General features: G+C 34.4%; 2 protein-coding genes across 2 annotated transcripts; both read left to right on the forward strand.

Annotated features, from left to right (window-relative positions):
• Positions 1 to 1294: 1294 nt before the first annotated feature.
• Positions 1295 to 10880, forward strand: LOC143220765 (uncharacterized). The gene is given in 20 exon segments (XM_076446357.1): positions 1295 to 1355; positions 1358 to 1431; positions 1690 to 1806; positions 1976 to 2417; positions 2420 to 2469; positions 2606 to 2868; positions 2870 to 3038; positions 3040 to 3190; positions 3193 to 6984; positions 7184 to 7253; positions 7371 to 7442; positions 8382 to 8571; positions 8657 to 8773; positions 8859 to 9035; positions 9115 to 9282; positions 9370 to 9462; positions 9549 to 9591; positions 9676 to 9788; positions 9863 to 9993; positions 10862 to 10880. Coding segments are annotated over 20 exon segments (6312 nt in total).
• Positions 10881 to 12026: 1146 nt separating this feature from the next.
• Positions 12027 to 14905, forward strand: LOC143220766 (signal recognition particle receptor subunit alpha homolog). Its single transcript, XM_076446358.1, has 8 exons — positions 12027 to 12143; positions 12345 to 12714; positions 12976 to 13017; positions 13210 to 13348; positions 13433 to 13571; positions 13645 to 14177; positions 14270 to 14684; positions 14780 to 14905. Exons 1-8 carry the CDS (start codon positions 12027 to 12029, stop codon positions 14903 to 14905), a joined length of 1881 nt encoding a protein of 626 aa, XP_076302473.1.
• The last annotated feature ends 1150 nt before the right edge of the window (positions 14906 to 16055 follow it).

Below are 16055 nucleotides of genomic sequence, written 5' to 3' on the forward strand. Positions count from 1 at the left end.
CTGTTTGTAATACGTTCATGTCAGTACCAACCATTTTTCAAATCTACTACTTTATTCTTCAAATACCACTATTATATATTTATTGAGAAACATAATGTAATTTTAGGTTCATCTATGATTATTTTGCTTAATTTCAGCATTCAACAAATTTTGTTTATATTAAATAAAAAAAGAAGCATAAATATATGCTAAATGTGGAAAGCTAGTATCTTTTGACACATGTATGTGCATCACGTTTAATATAAATCCTAATCTTTTAAAATCTGCATTTGCTTTGATTTTTTATAAGATGTATCCATCTCCTTTATCTATAATATATCATATATTAATATGATATAATTGGAGCATCCTATTAAATTATTAAATATTTTATTAATTTTCATATATTATTTCATATGTAATGATTAGAAATGTGTTGATGGCTTCTAATTCTTTTGTAAGATATTATTTTTTATATGAGTATTTATATGAATATATTTTTTCTGTTAAAAAGCTATATATTGTAAATATAGCAGTATATAAGCAAATAATTGCATAATCATGCTGTCTCTTAATTCTATAAAAATGTTTATTCTTTTGCATTTGGTAACTTAATACAGTACTGATGTATCTAACAACTTGAGTAATTTAAGTATAGTTGATAATAATCATGCTATAAAAATTTACCAAGTGCAAAGGATTAAGGGATAATATGTTTAAATATTTCCATAATAGTTTACTTGTATAAACACTGGTGATTATATGTTCATTGTCTATGATAAATATATTTTGTATTATTTTATTTGCTTATAAGTATCTTGATAATAAGTATTTTTCCTTGAGTATTTTATGAGAGTTTCTATTTTTTTTAATCCTTTATATGTTAGCTGTATCAAATAGGAATACAAATTTGAAATTTAAGCAATAAATTTCTATATATTTTATTCTTGTAGTAAGTGACTGATTAAAAAAATTCCAGGTGATTTTTAACTCATACTTTACATTTGTGTATATAGTTGTAACTTCTATTTTTTTTTATAGCAGCCTTAATATTAAAATTTGCAGATATTTTTAAACTGCTGTATATATAATTTTTACAAATACTTTTTACACTTATGTATGATTGGTGATTGTACCATAAAAGAGAAATAAATAACTGAATAGAGATCTTTAGTATATTTTATGTACATATGTAGTAGTAACTCTATAACAATTTTCTTTGAATAAAAAATAGCGTCCAAACGGACTGTGGCCCTTAAAACAGTTTGGAATGCACTAGCAAAACCATTTGCTAGAGTGAGAGAGGGTTTAAAAAATGCAAAATTGGAACCAATGGCAATTGTCAGCTGGTGCTGTTGCAACTCCAATGCCACAACCACAGTTGGTTATGCTGCGCCAGGAGCAGATCCTATGGCTATGATGCAAGCGTATATGCAGTATTATAATCAGCCAGTAAGTATTTCATTAAAAATGTATTTTTATATTATATCAATGAACTAAATTAAACTAAATCTTCTTCAATTGCTTATTGCATATAAATTAATATTTTCTATGATACATTAACATATCAATAAAAATTTAGTTAAAAGTTTATAATATATTCTTATAATATGTTTCATTTTTAATGTACACAAAAATTTATTTATTGTGGAACAGAAATGTTCCTATATTATATGATACATATATAATAGTACATGTTTATGTTATTAGGCACCTAGTGGATATACAGCAGAACAATGGGCTGCAGCTCAACAACAGAATTGGGCTCAATGGCAGCAATGGCAGCAACAATATCAGCAATGGCAGGCACAGTATGGAGAAAGGTATGTAGAAAATCTAGAAAAATATAATCATAAATAAATAAATGATTATAATTATATTTTTTACATATTGGCAAAAAATTTTATTATATTATAATCAAAATGAAGTTTATTTTTTTCATAAGATTTTAAGAATACAGATTTTATGTTGATTCATTGATTTAACTTTGTTTCAGTATCAAGAAACAATGAAACACATGTCAGCCCAGAATATGAGCTTAGCCAATCAGGTGCCACAATTACCAATTGTACAGCCTCCACCACCTCTTCCAAAAGAGGACACAAAACCGCCATTACCTCCAACTACTATGAACACATATCAATTTACGAGCATGCCTCCTCCACATCAGAACAATCTTCCATTATTTCCCGTTAAACAAAACGTGAATAGCCCAATGCAACAGACAAATATACAAAACTGTCCTCAGAATCCTCCTTTACCTCCAAACCAGCCACCATTACCTCCTGAAAGTAGCAATAGTAGTAAAGAAAATAATAATTTAAACGGTAAGCGCAGTAGTAATACTGTTAGTGAATCTAATAGTGCTAAAAAGTTGAAAATCGAAGATGAAGAATTAACTGAGGCTGAGAAAACATTTGATGCTCAGTTTAAACAGTGGAGGAACAGTTTAATAAGTGGAAACAGCAAAATGCTAATCATCCAGACAAGGTAAGTGATATTAAAATTATTAATGCATAATATCATGTCAGATAATAAACAGAAGAAAAGAAACACGATCAAAACAACTTTAAGTGAATTATTGCTAGCTCTAATATTATACAAAACAGAAATTATTTTATTGTAGACACAATACAAACAATACGAAGCAAAATGGACATCCTGGCGAGAAAAACTTATTGAACGACGTGAACAGATGCGTAAAAAACGCGAACAACAGAAGCAAGTTGTCAAGGCAGATGTTGAAAAGAACAAAAGTTTACCCGGCGATGATAAAATATTGAACATTTTGTCAAGCACGGAGAATCAAGGATTGATTAACAATTTATTGGGAATCGGGAAGACACTTGGTTTAACTGGGAAACAAAACACTAACGTACCCCCACCGCCGCCCACCGCCAGCCACAGAATCTGTATCGTCTAACGTTCAAACAGCGACTATGACATCTTCCTCTCAAGCAATGTCAACAGCACAACTACCAGTCATGAACATGATGTCCTCTAACATGATGACCTCGTCACCTTGGAATTCCCAACAATGGGCGCCGCAGTACAATGCCAGGAGTGAACGTACCAAATTTCCCAAACTTCCAAACTATGACCGGTGTTCCTCCACCGCCATTCAGCATGCCACCGACTCAAATGCCACCACCGAACTTTACTCAACCACCACCGAATTTCCCAGCTATACCAAATTTTTCGCAACCACCGCCGGTTTCGTCAGTAACGACTCACGACAGAATCACAATGTACGACCACCGGTTCCCTCCAATATGCAAGGGAGACCTCCACCATTTGGCTCAAATACTAACGCTCCAGATGGAACTCTAATGCATAGCGAACGTCAAACTCAAGGTGGCTCCTTAAACAACTTCGATTCAGTTGGTCATTCGAATAACTTTGGCGTGAACGAATCTGTTCGTCAAAAGGAAGGAGTATCAGCAGAACGTTTTGGTCAAGACGGCATCACTGACCAACAAAGTAATCAGTTCCGATGTAACGATATGTTCGGTCAGCGGAATGAGAATTACAAATTAAACGACGAACGTGTATCCGAAGCGGATCAGTTTAGAAGAGAAGACAGGAATTATCAAGAGCATGGAAACAATCAATTTAATCAGCAGAAAATGAATTATAATAACGAAAGATTTCCTTCTGGAAATGATCGATTTGGGCCAGGAAATAATCGATTCGGCCCAGCGAACGATAGATTTGGTGCTGGTAATGATCGGTTTGGAATGACGAATGATCGATTCGGTCCAAATGACGCTAGATTTGTCACTGGAAACGATAGATTCGGACCAGGAGGCGATAGAATCGGGCAAGGAAACGAACCTGTTAACGATCGTTTCGGTTCGAATAACGAATCTTACGGTCCCGCAGGTGATAGGTTTAACAGAAATAACATGGATCGTTTTGATCAGAAAGATGTAGGGGATAACAGACGCGAAGGTTTTCAGAACTCTTCAAGAGGTTTCAATAGAAATAATCAATATGAGCCGTCAGATAAATTTGCTCCAGAACTGAAGAAGCTGATGGAAAAGAGAAGAGCTGCGATGGACGTGTTCAAACCGAGTTATCTCGAGTCTGATAAAAGCAGCAGCATCGGTTCGTTGAGCGAAAGCTTTAAAAAGATCACAGGCGATTCTCCGTTCGCGAAGCCCGGTGGAAACAACAATTTCGGGCCTCGTGGGTCTTCCATCTTCGGGCCAGGAGTGCCTAATAATTTCAGAATGTCCGGTGATTTCAAACTGCAAGGAAATCCCGAATATGGACCGCGCTGTCCCACAGGAATTGGACGCAATAATTCGTTTGACCTCCGAGATGGAAATGCGATTTCGTTCAGGGGACCTAATTCCAGCCCGCAGCAAGCGCAAGACTTCCTGAACATCGAACCTAGACCGGAAATGGTAATCCTTGGAAACGATGCGGATGCGAACAACGAGAACAAAATTGAGCCAATCGCTGGAATAGAACAAGCGGTGATCGGTTCGAATTTAGGCGAACAAAACATCGATGGTGCACAGAAGGACATATCCGAGAATTATTCAGTGCAGAAAGATATCCCGTTGCTAGAGAAACCACCTTGGGTGGATGCTCAACTTCCGGAAGACAGCTCGTTACAAAAGGATAGTATCAAAGAGGAAGAAATTCCATCCGCGAATTATACTTCCACGGAACAGGATCCACAGAATGCGTTCAAGGAACAGACAGAGGTAAAACAAGAGTTATCGAATAACGACGGTGATGATGTCGAGAAAAAGGCCGAAGCGTTACCTTTCATGGGGGAGAATGATCCGAAGCCTGAAGATTTAAACATGGAACCACCACCGGAATTACCTAATTTAGGTCCCGTTTCCACGGACACCACTGAACCTGCTGACTCTATACAAAGAACAGACGAATCGTACGACACAAAAGAGTCTTCCTTAAAACCGTTTGTAAATAATCCCGAGTGTTTCGATTCTAGAGGACCTTTCGACTCTGCGTTCTGTCCGAGAATGCAGTTCAGGCCCAGTACACCCTTCTTGGCCAACAGAGGCCCCAACGACGTTAGGTTTCCCATGTTCGAGCCTAGAGATCTAAATGCGTTTCCATTTAATTCCCTTGGTCCGCATCCATATTCGTTGGGTCCTCGAGGACCTAACGAAGCACAGTTTGGTCCAAGAGGGCCCAACGATGGCCAGTTTGGTCCAAGAAGTTCCAACGACGGACAGTTCGGCCCCAGAGGTCCGAACGACGGACAGTTTGGACCAAGAAGTTCTAACAACGGACAATTCGGTCCCCGAGGACCCGGTGATGGACAGTTTGGTCCGAGAGGTACCAGCGAAGGACAATTCAGTCAACGGGGTTCAAACGATGGACAGTTTGGTCCGAGGGGTCCTAACGATGGGCAATTCGTTTCTAGAAGCGCTAGCGACGGAATATTCGGTTCGAGAGGTCCCAACGACGGATTGTTTGGGCCAAGAGGTCCTGCTGATAACCAGTTTGGTTTAAGAACTCCGAATAACGCGCAGTTCGGACCGAGAGCTTCAAACGTTGGACAATTCGGTCCCAGATACGATGCCCAGCTAGGCTTAAGGCGACCCAGCAACGGGCAATTCGGCCCCAGAGGGTCGAACGATTCGCAATTTGGATCGCAAGGACCCAATAACAGACCGTTCGGACCTGGCAGGCCGAACGATTCGCCATTTGACAACCGAGGTCCCTGCGATTCGCAGTTCATACCCAAAGGGCCCAACGAAGGACAGATCAGATTTTCAGGACCGAACGACAGACTCTTTGGATCTCGACGCAACGATCCGTCTTATCAAAGAAGTCCAGGCGGTTCGAAAGGAGCAAACGACGGCCAGTTTCCAAGCAGATTCAACGAAAAACAATTCGACAGTTCCACTGACGGATGCTTTGGGCCTCAAGGCTCGAACGACGGATACTTCGGCTCCCGAGGGCCCGTGTCTGGATCGAACGACAACTCCTTCCCGTCACGTGGTCAAACAGACAGGTCCTTCGACAACAGGCAACTGGATATCAGAGGAATTGGTGAGTTCAGGTCGAAAGGACCAGTGGATAACAGTTCTGGTTCGAAGATCCAGGGTTCTCCGGACACAGGCACCGATGGAGCTTTCGATAACAACGAGCAAAGGACGTTGGATGAAAATATACAACAGGGACAGTTCGACTCGAACGACATGCAGAACTCGAGCTGGAGGCAGTCGTATTCCAAAAACAGCTTCGGCGACATCGATCAGAGACGAGATTTCAGTTACTCTGATAAACCCTCTCATGCTCAGAACGAGAACGCGTCGAACAGCATCGAACGAGGGTCTCCCATGAGTGGGAACAAGTGCAACATTCCTGATAAAAGATCAGAGAGAGGTATGACCGACTTGACGATAGGAGATCACAAAGTTGGCTACGGAGAGTCCTCATCAGGCTCTGATTATGCAAAATTCGATAATTCTAATATGTATATGAAACGATCGGTAGACAGTCGACCATCTCAAGTCAGGTGTCCAACTGTAAAGGAGTTCTGCATAGAGAAACAGTTTAATTATAATCATGGTGGGGCTGGCGGTGAGAAGAAGTTCATCGAGCACGTGCCAGCTAAAGTGATCGATTATGCTCATACTTCTCGTACATCGGTCCAGGATCATTTGACTCCGGTGCAGTGCTTCGACTATGGACACGGTAATCTGAAACCTCTGGTGCCAGAACACGAGGTCTACCCGAAGAAGGACTTCAGGAACTGGGAGGAGACCGAGCAGAATCTGAAGGAGTACACGGAGAGGATAAGGAGGTACGAGTATTACGTGGCCAAGCCAGAATCCAGGAGATCCGGCGAGTACAACCAAAGAAGGAACAGCGAAGAGTTCGTGGAGGAGAGGAAAGCCGAAAGGGAACGCAGGGAGAAAGAGGATTACAAAGGGAAAGAGCGAGAGGATAGGATATTCGAGCACACCTCTGACAAGGATCAAGAAAATCGATACGATAAGAATCCCCCTAAAGGTAATTTGATGTTAAATCACGAGTATTCACGGTTTCGTTGCCGGTCTCGAATTGTTATTAATGTTATTATTCGTTATACCGGGAAGTCGATCTGATCTGTAAAGAAAGAATAAAAGTATGGTTATACGTGTTTAAGTGTATCTAGTTGATTACATTGTATAGACTATTTCATGCTTATTGCTAATGTTCTCAAATACAGAAAGAACACGGGAAAGATGTGAAAGCACTCAGAAGGAAACGAACAAAGAGACGGAGAAAGATGAGGACAGGTACAGTACAATGGATTATGTTGTTTGTAAATTTGCTCCGTGTGTTTATTATATTTATAAATAATGCTGGCCATTAATGTAAATCAGTTTTGTTTGAAAACATGTGACTTTCTTTAGATCGAAAGGAAATATAAACTGGCAGGAGAATTCGAACAAGAACGTCATAGATACAAAGCCATCAGATACCAGGTATGTCTTACCGATTCTTCAATGTGTTCTAAATATTTTAGCCTTTGAAATATTGTAAAATAAATGCTTTTACGACTTTTGTGTTCTTAAATTTATATTTCGACATTGGTATCCATTTATAAATATGATATTTCTGATAAGCATATTGCATTTTGCATAAAGTATGAAGACTTATTTATGCAAATTCATACTCTCTCTCTTTATGTCTGTCTCTCTCTTTCTCTTTCTTATATTTAAACTGCTAGTGCAGTGAAAGAATGTCATTATATATGTTTTTTATTATGTCAATGTTATTGACATAAAGATATTTCGAAAACCATTGGTTTTCTTTATTTACGATATTATATACATGTACATACATTTATGTGGCTGTATTATTAATGCCACTGTATTGACTAATATTATGTATTTAAAACCACGAAAAACTTGCTCAAACGCGTGATGCAAATGAAAACTGTTTCTGAAAATTATTTATGCTTTTACTATTTTATAATACATCTTATAAAAATATTTGGAATGAAACACGTGAATCACATAGCAGCATAATACAAACATATTTTATTTTAATGTGTTTGTATTATGAGTGAATATGTTTCTTGTGTTTTAACTTGTTTACCTGGACAAGGTAATGTGGAAAAACATTTGCTATTTTCAGGTGATGGCTATTTTTTCAAATAGCTTTCAAAAAAAAATGTTTCTCTTATTTACCGCGTTTAACACATTTTTTAAATTCTTTAATGTCTTAATACCTTGTGCAAAAAACATTAAATATAACGTATTGAAATTGAAATATATCAGTCCTTATCACTTTTATTTTTATTGTTCTTTATTTTCTATTACGTTGTATATAAAACTGATATTATATTTTGTTTACTGTCTATTTAAAACTTACAAGTAGATTAAAAGGGTCCTTTAATAAGTATGTGTCGTCTATTATAGTGTTACAGATACTCAGCATAATGTGTTGGAACCTACACAAAAAACTTTGGAATTGGCAAAAACTCCAAATTGTACAATGGTGGACGATTTACTATGTCCTCCAGGTCGTCAGAACAGACCACCAAAAATAGCTATTATTTTAAGGGGTCCACCAGGGAGTGGAAAATCCTTTGTGGCAAAACTTATTAAGGTATGGTCATATTTATTCGAATTTAATTTACCCAATTTTTTAAATGGTTATCTCGAAAATTATTTCAAAATTATATTTTTTATAGGACAAAGAAGTTGAACAAGGAGGTTCTGCGCCAAGAATATTAAGCCTTGACGATTATTTCTTAGTAGAGAAAGAGATAGAATCTGTGGATGACAATGGGAAGAAAGTTGCAGTTAAGGTACGATATGAACTGTTATTTTCGGATAAACTTAAAATTTCAAACAAATAAATTTGCGTTTTTTTCTATTTAATAAATTTTACAGGAAATGGTCTATGAATACGAGGAAGCAATGGAACAAAGTTATATCACGTCTCTTGTTAAAGCTTTTAAAAAAAATATTACCGATGGTTTCTTTAATTTTATAATACTGGATTGTATTAATGAAAAAATATCTGATTACGAAGAAATGTGGAGTTTTGCTAAAACGAAAGGTTTCAAAGTAAGTTTATTGTTGCAACGCGAGTTTTGAGTTTTAATTTACAAATAAAAGATAATTCTTTTTTATATTTTTTTTATAGGTATATGTGTGCGAAATGGAAATGGATTTACAAATCTGTTTAAAACGAAATATTCATAATCGCACAGAAGATGAAATAAATAGAATCATAGATTATTTTGAGCCAACTCCAAGCTATCATCAAAAATTGGATGTTAATTCAATGTTGCAGGAACAAGCAATCGAAGAAGTATGTATTTCCAATAAATTGTACATGGGAATATTTGTCCTTTTCGTTTTAAATATAGCGTTAATGTTATTACTTGCTTAATTTTAGGTCCATATGGAGGATACCGAAGAAGCTCAAGAAAAGCCCTCTCCACAAAATGAAGATAGTCAAGATAGTCAAGATGATACTCAAGATTCTATTGTAATTTGCTACTTTCGTTTATAACTTTTTTTTTTTATAAATATCAGGAGAATTCATAATACATTTATATTATTATTCGTGTGTAGGGAGTGAGCAAATGGGAACGTATGGAAGCCGAAGATAAGTTAGGTCAGTTACGTAGTTCATAAGATACTAATACATATGAAAAATCAATTTAGTTCTCTCTTCATTAATTATGTAAATTCGATGCAGATCGCTTGGATGGTCTTGCAAAAAAGAAAAATGAAGGAAAAGTACAGACTATGAAAGATTTCCTTCAAGTTCCCGATTATTATAATATGGAAGATACTTCCGGTAAAAAACGTGTAAGTATATTCTTATTTTGTTCGTCATTGGAAAAGGTCGATGAATTTATCATGTAAATTGTTATATTTAATAGGTAAGGTGGGCAGATTTAGAAGAACGTAAAGAGCAAGAAAAAATGCGCGCTGTAGGATTTGTAGTTGGTCACACAAATTGGGATCGTATGATGGATCCTACAAAAGGAGGAAGCGCCTTAACACGCACAAAGTATATATGATTTAAATTTACTTCTAGGTTACCTAGAAAAGATTACAGCTAAAATTTTGATATTATCCGCGTGTAAGTCTTATGTATAAATTTACATGATTACTTAAGAAAAAGCTATACAAGAACAATTTTTTTTTCTATTTTTACAAAGATGAAAAAGAAGTTTTTGTATTTAGAAATATAATATGATATATGTAAAGGTAATGTTATCGGTTCACGATTAAAAACTTGTGTAAAAATTTACATTACATGATATTAGGAAAAGTGTTTTTCTTACAGTATTACCGGTGACATACAAAGACTGTTTCTTTTAGTATGAAAGACTGCAATTAACTGTTACAATTTTATAATGTTTTCTACAAATCTGTTAATGTTGCGATATCTTTGCGGAAAAAATACTCTTAGAATTTCATAAATTCTTACATTATTATATTAACACTAATTTTTAACAATTTATTTTGATAAAGAATGTAATTCCAAAATATTATGTTTGTATTAGACGTGATGTTACACATGTTTGTATATGTTCTTACAAATTACTTTTTTTTTTTTTTGGAAAGAAAATATTTAAATTTCAGTTAAAAAGATGCGAATAAGGTCCAGTGTGAGCATCATTACAATTTTCTATAGTCTGTATTGTGCATTATCAAAAATGTAAAAGAAATTCTTTTGTACTCTTGTATACAAACAATTTTTATTTTCCTTCTCATTTAATTCTTTTTAATTATATTAAATTACCGAAAATCATAGATGTTGTTTTATTTGAAGCATTTAGAGTGTTGTCATTATCGTATGTGTCTTTTTTCTTATATATTTTTATAAAAATATTAAATATTCGATGCCTTATATAATTATTATTATATTGCAGGTTTTTCTCACTATCATAATGACATATTTTTATTCAACTACAGTAGTGTACAGAAGTGAACATGCGAGACGTCTACAAACTTTCAAATTCTTCGGATGATGTATGGTTTTAAACAGTCTTATAGAAAGTCTAACTAGGCTAGTGTAAAGTCTTGTTAATTTATGTAAAGCATGCTGTAATTATTGTATATAACATTAATGAAATTGTTTTCATTATACATTTTTATATTTACTTCATGCATAATAATAATGTATAAGATAGAATAAGAGCTTAAGTATATGTGATAATCATACACTGCCTGTTGAGAATTATAGTACTATGGAAATATATCTATTATTCGTCTCAAAGGATAATTGTATGGACAAGTAAAAGAAACAAAAAACAAAAAAAAAAGAAAGAAAAAATTTAATTGTAGGGAATTGTTTAATATTTTATAATTATTATCAGAGTTGCACAAGACTTGTGTTCCAGAATTTAAAAATGTTTTTTACTTGCAAATGTATATAATGTTAACTGCTCAATGGATAAAAAATATTGTCAATATTTTAAATATATTTCGAAATAAATTCGTTTTTAATTGTAGATATAAATTATTATGGATATAAGTATATATTATTTGTGATAAAGTTATCAATAATGAAAATATTCAAATACAAAATCCAATTTAATTCTGTCATTTTCAATTTTTTTGAACTGTGGGAATAAAAGTTTTTATTATTCAACTTTTCAATTATTTTATTATCGAAAGAAGTAAAGTAATATTGTAAATTAATATGAATCTAGTTTAATAACGAATGAGATTAGACTGACATTTTATATGTCATAATTATGAAATATAATTAATAATATCAATTATTATTTTAAATAACACGTTTATTAATTTAAAATAAAAAATATTACATCGAAGAGTTTAGAATTAATCTACATTTTTAAATCTGTAGCTTGTACATGTGGCGCCTTTTCGCGGTATTCGCGTAAACATTTCGCTGCAATGTGCAGTTGCCTTAAAACTTCTCTATGTTTACGTTTTATCGTATCTTATAGTTTTTATTCTAAGGTATCTTGCAGTGTCTGACGTGTACAAAAATCAAATAGCACGGTCGCGAGTAGGTTAGATCGCATCATTTAATCAAACATTTTTTTATTACTAAGAAATCGTGCAATCATGCTTGATTTATTTACTATATTTAGTAAAGGTGGTATTGTGTTATGGTGTTTCCAAAATACCACACAAATGTTTGCTCCTAGCGTTAACGCGCTAATTCGAAGTGTCATATTGCAAGTAAGTGTTCCTGTCAAGGCCTCTTATTTTTTTGAATTTAATTATGTCCATATGGAATGCTGTTAAATAACATTTTATAATTATACAATTTTAATGTTGAAGCGCAATTAGATACGTAAGGAGTATAATTTACGCATACAAATAATCGGTTGACATACGATTAATATTTGTCGTAATGACATTTTTAATGATCTTTTACAGGAACGTTCGGGAAGTCATACTTTTGAATACGATTCCTTACGTTTACAGTACAAACTTGATAACGAGTTTGAATTAGTGTTTGTTGTTGCATATCAAAAAATACTGCAATTGTCATATGTAGATAAATTTTTAAATGACATTCATTTAGAATTTAGAGATAGATTCAAAAATGAATTGAAAAACTCTAAGTGGTTTTACAATTATGAATTTCAAAGTGAATATGAGCATGTTCTTGCTGTGGCTGAACAATGGGCACAGACTCAAGCTAAAATACCTAAACAAATGCGTACCTTCGATAAAAGTCAAAAATCAAAAAAGACTATTGCTAGTATGATTGAACGGAAAGATGACAAAGATAATAAAAAACAGGGTACGTAGAGAATGTAACTTTGAGATTTTCTTTAAATGGCACTTTTATTTATTTGATACACTTTGCCCTTAATAAGCTTAAAATGTCATTAATTACATCATTTGTGAAGCTTAACTTACTGTGTGCTTTTGTTAAGTATCTTATGACATGTTGGCAGTATTGGTGTAGGATTTAATATAGAATCATAGGCAATTCTCATTTAGGTAGTAAAAGTGTCTTTCCAAAAGTGGGTACTAAGCAAATTGGGATCTTCGCTTCTAGGTAAAAGAAAAAAGGGTGTTAATACTAATAAAGATGATAAAAGTAAGTGGTCTTGGATCTTACACTCACACACAGTGCATGCTATGAGAATTAACCCTTCGTGTTGTAACATAAGTTAAACGTTCAGTAGTAAATTATTAAATATTAAGAAGATAACTAAATGCTCAAAGACAGTTTATCCATCTTTTGATATACTATAGTCGCGTATGTTCTAATTTTTACTTATCTTCACAGTGAAGATACAAGAGGTTTCAAAAGTGGATTTTCCAAACAATCAAGTAAATCATAATGAGGAAATAAATGAAAAAGTTTCAATTGAAAACCACATGAAATTGTTTAAAAAATTGAATGAAAAGAAGAAAGTTGATAAGCAGTGAGTTTTTAAACTTAAAAGTCAATTTCATGTTGCTTCTGAGGATGAGCTACATATAATCACTTTACAGAAATAATTTTACAGGAAAGGTAAAAGATCAGAAAAAGCTGGCAAGAAACCTCGTGTGTGGGAATTAAGCGGGACCATCAAAGATCTTGCTGCTTTAGAACGCACCAAAGATAAACCAGAAGAAAGCGGTGACTATGTGCCAGCTGATAAAACAGTAACTTATTTTTAATCAATAACCGGTGCATTTAATAATTGATATTTTTAAATATGTTTTATTATTTTTTCAGTTAGTAGGGCAGATGAAAGGTGGAATTCGCGATATAGTAGTTGAAGACGATTCCGAGGACGATGAGTCTGATGAAGAAATGAATTCTAAACCACAAGTACAAAAGAAAACCAATAGCATGTTCTCCATGTTCAAGAGTTTGGTTGGCAACAAGAGTTTGAAACACGAAGATATGGTTTCAGTTCTAGATAAATTAAAGGATCATTTGATTTCGAAAAACGTGGCAGCTGACATTGCTCAAAAATTATGCGAGTCTGTTGGTGTGAAGCTCGAAGGAAAAGTACTCGGTACATTCGATAGCATAACCACTACAGTGAAGAATACATTGGTCGATGCGTTGGTGCAAATATTGTCTCCAAAAAGACGCGTGGATATTTTGCGAGATGCAATGGAAGCAAAGAAAAATGGTAGACCTTATGTTATGACGTTTTGTGGCGTAAATGGAGTGGGAAAGTCAACAAACTTGGCGAAAATTTGTTTCTGGCTCATAGAGAATAATTTCCGTGTTCTTATTGCAGCGTGCGATACGTTTAGGTACATTCTTTATTTATTATAGTATTAGTTTTTCGTTACATTTTTATTTTCATATAGACACGTTGTTGTATTTTTGAATAATATAATTTTAGAGCTGGTGCAGTAGAACAATTGAGAACGCATATGCGTCATTTGAATGCGCTTCATCCACCGGAGAAACATGGAAATCAATATATGGTTCAATTATACGAAAAAGGTTACGGAAAAGATGCTGCTGGTATTGCCATGGAGGCGATCCGTTTTGCTAAAGATTCGGAAATCGACGTGGTTCTAGTGGATACTGCAGGCAGAATGCAAAATAACAAACCGTTAATGAGAGCTTTAGCTAAATTGATCAAAGTAAACGAGCCAGATTTAGTACTTTTTGTTGGCGAAGCTCTTGTTGGTAACGAAGCTGTCGATCAATTGGTAAAATTCAATCAAGCACTAGCCGATCATAGTCAATGTAGCAATCCTCATATCATTGATGGCATTGTGTTAACTAAATTTGATACAATCGATGACAAGGTACGATAGAACGTATCGTTGGAATATGCGAATCACATTTAATACAGATAGGCTTATAAAAATTATCACGCTGTTTATCGTTTGTATCTTTTCAGGTAGGCGCAGCGATTTCCATGACATATATTACCGGACAACCTATCGTTTTTGTTGGAACAGGACAAACATACACAGATCTAAAATCATTAAACGCGAAAGCTGTGGTACACGCCCTAATGAAGTAATCGTTGCTTTGAATAAGAAAAGACAACATTGAACTTATAACATGAAAGCAAAAATACATAATTAAGATTTTAATGGATTGTTATCGACAAATTCAGGGAATGAATTATCATTGTTATTATCATTATTATTATAATTATATATAAAAAAAAATTAGCAAGAATAATATATTATCATCTTTGAAGATGTATTATACCTGATCATTTTTGATCAATCGATATTGCTGTTACAATAATTCTTTTAATACGCTAGACGATCCGGTAAACACTGAAATGGAATTCCTAGAAACGCTCGCATATGTTGTAAATGATTTACCACATACATTTATACAGTTTTCTAAAAAATATAAATAATGCGATTAACAAAAAAAGAAAAAAAAAAAGAAAAATGGAATGCTGTAGTTCGCTGAACTCCTTGCTTTTTTCCCCCTAGGATTGTTCCTTAATTATTTTATTTCACATGCTATTTTCTGTAACATTGATTTTTCTGTCACCCAGTTCCCCTTTCTGCTACCTGTTGAATACATGGCCAATAACCAGCTGTTTCTTATGCAAGGATACTGCCGCATTAATAAACACACGTCGAATACAACATTTAACAACTGTTTAATAAATTTTATAAGCTTTCCTGGATTTAGAATTATAAATTTCTTTTTTCGTTTTTGCAAATGTTTGCTGCTGTTGATAAGAACATATCCTAAATATGACCCATCGGTAATTGATCGTTGCTACAGTTGTTGCCTTCTTTGATTTTCGATTCTTCCAAGGATTCCTCTTCCAGTTCCCAATGTGCTTCATCATCGAACTTTTGCTCTTCGGGAATTGAACCGTAGATCGACATGCGCATCATTAAACCTACGCAAGAATTTATTTATTCATCTCGATGGAATGTCTGTACCGATGAAAAGAAATTGTGTATAAATGAAATAAAAAGGCATTTAAACTCAATCGAAATTAACGATCTTCGTGTTTAATTCTATTAATACGAACGTGTAATTTGTCACAAAATGTCCCATGGACAATCGATAGAAGATGATTACCAGTTATTAATCCCGAAACGATGGCGATTCCCAGAGTGATCACGAGCACTAACAGTTGATAAGCAGCCTGCTGTCCTGCTGTTCTATCCAATCCAGGAGATATGTTATAGTTA

Source organism: Lasioglossum baleicum, unplaced genomic scaffold (assembly GCF_051020765.1).
Source record: "Lasioglossum baleicum unplaced genomic scaffold, iyLasBale1 scaffold1538, whole genome shotgun sequence".
NCBI classification, from domain to species: Eukaryota; Metazoa; Arthropoda; class Insecta; order Hymenoptera; family Halictidae; genus Lasioglossum; species Lasioglossum baleicum.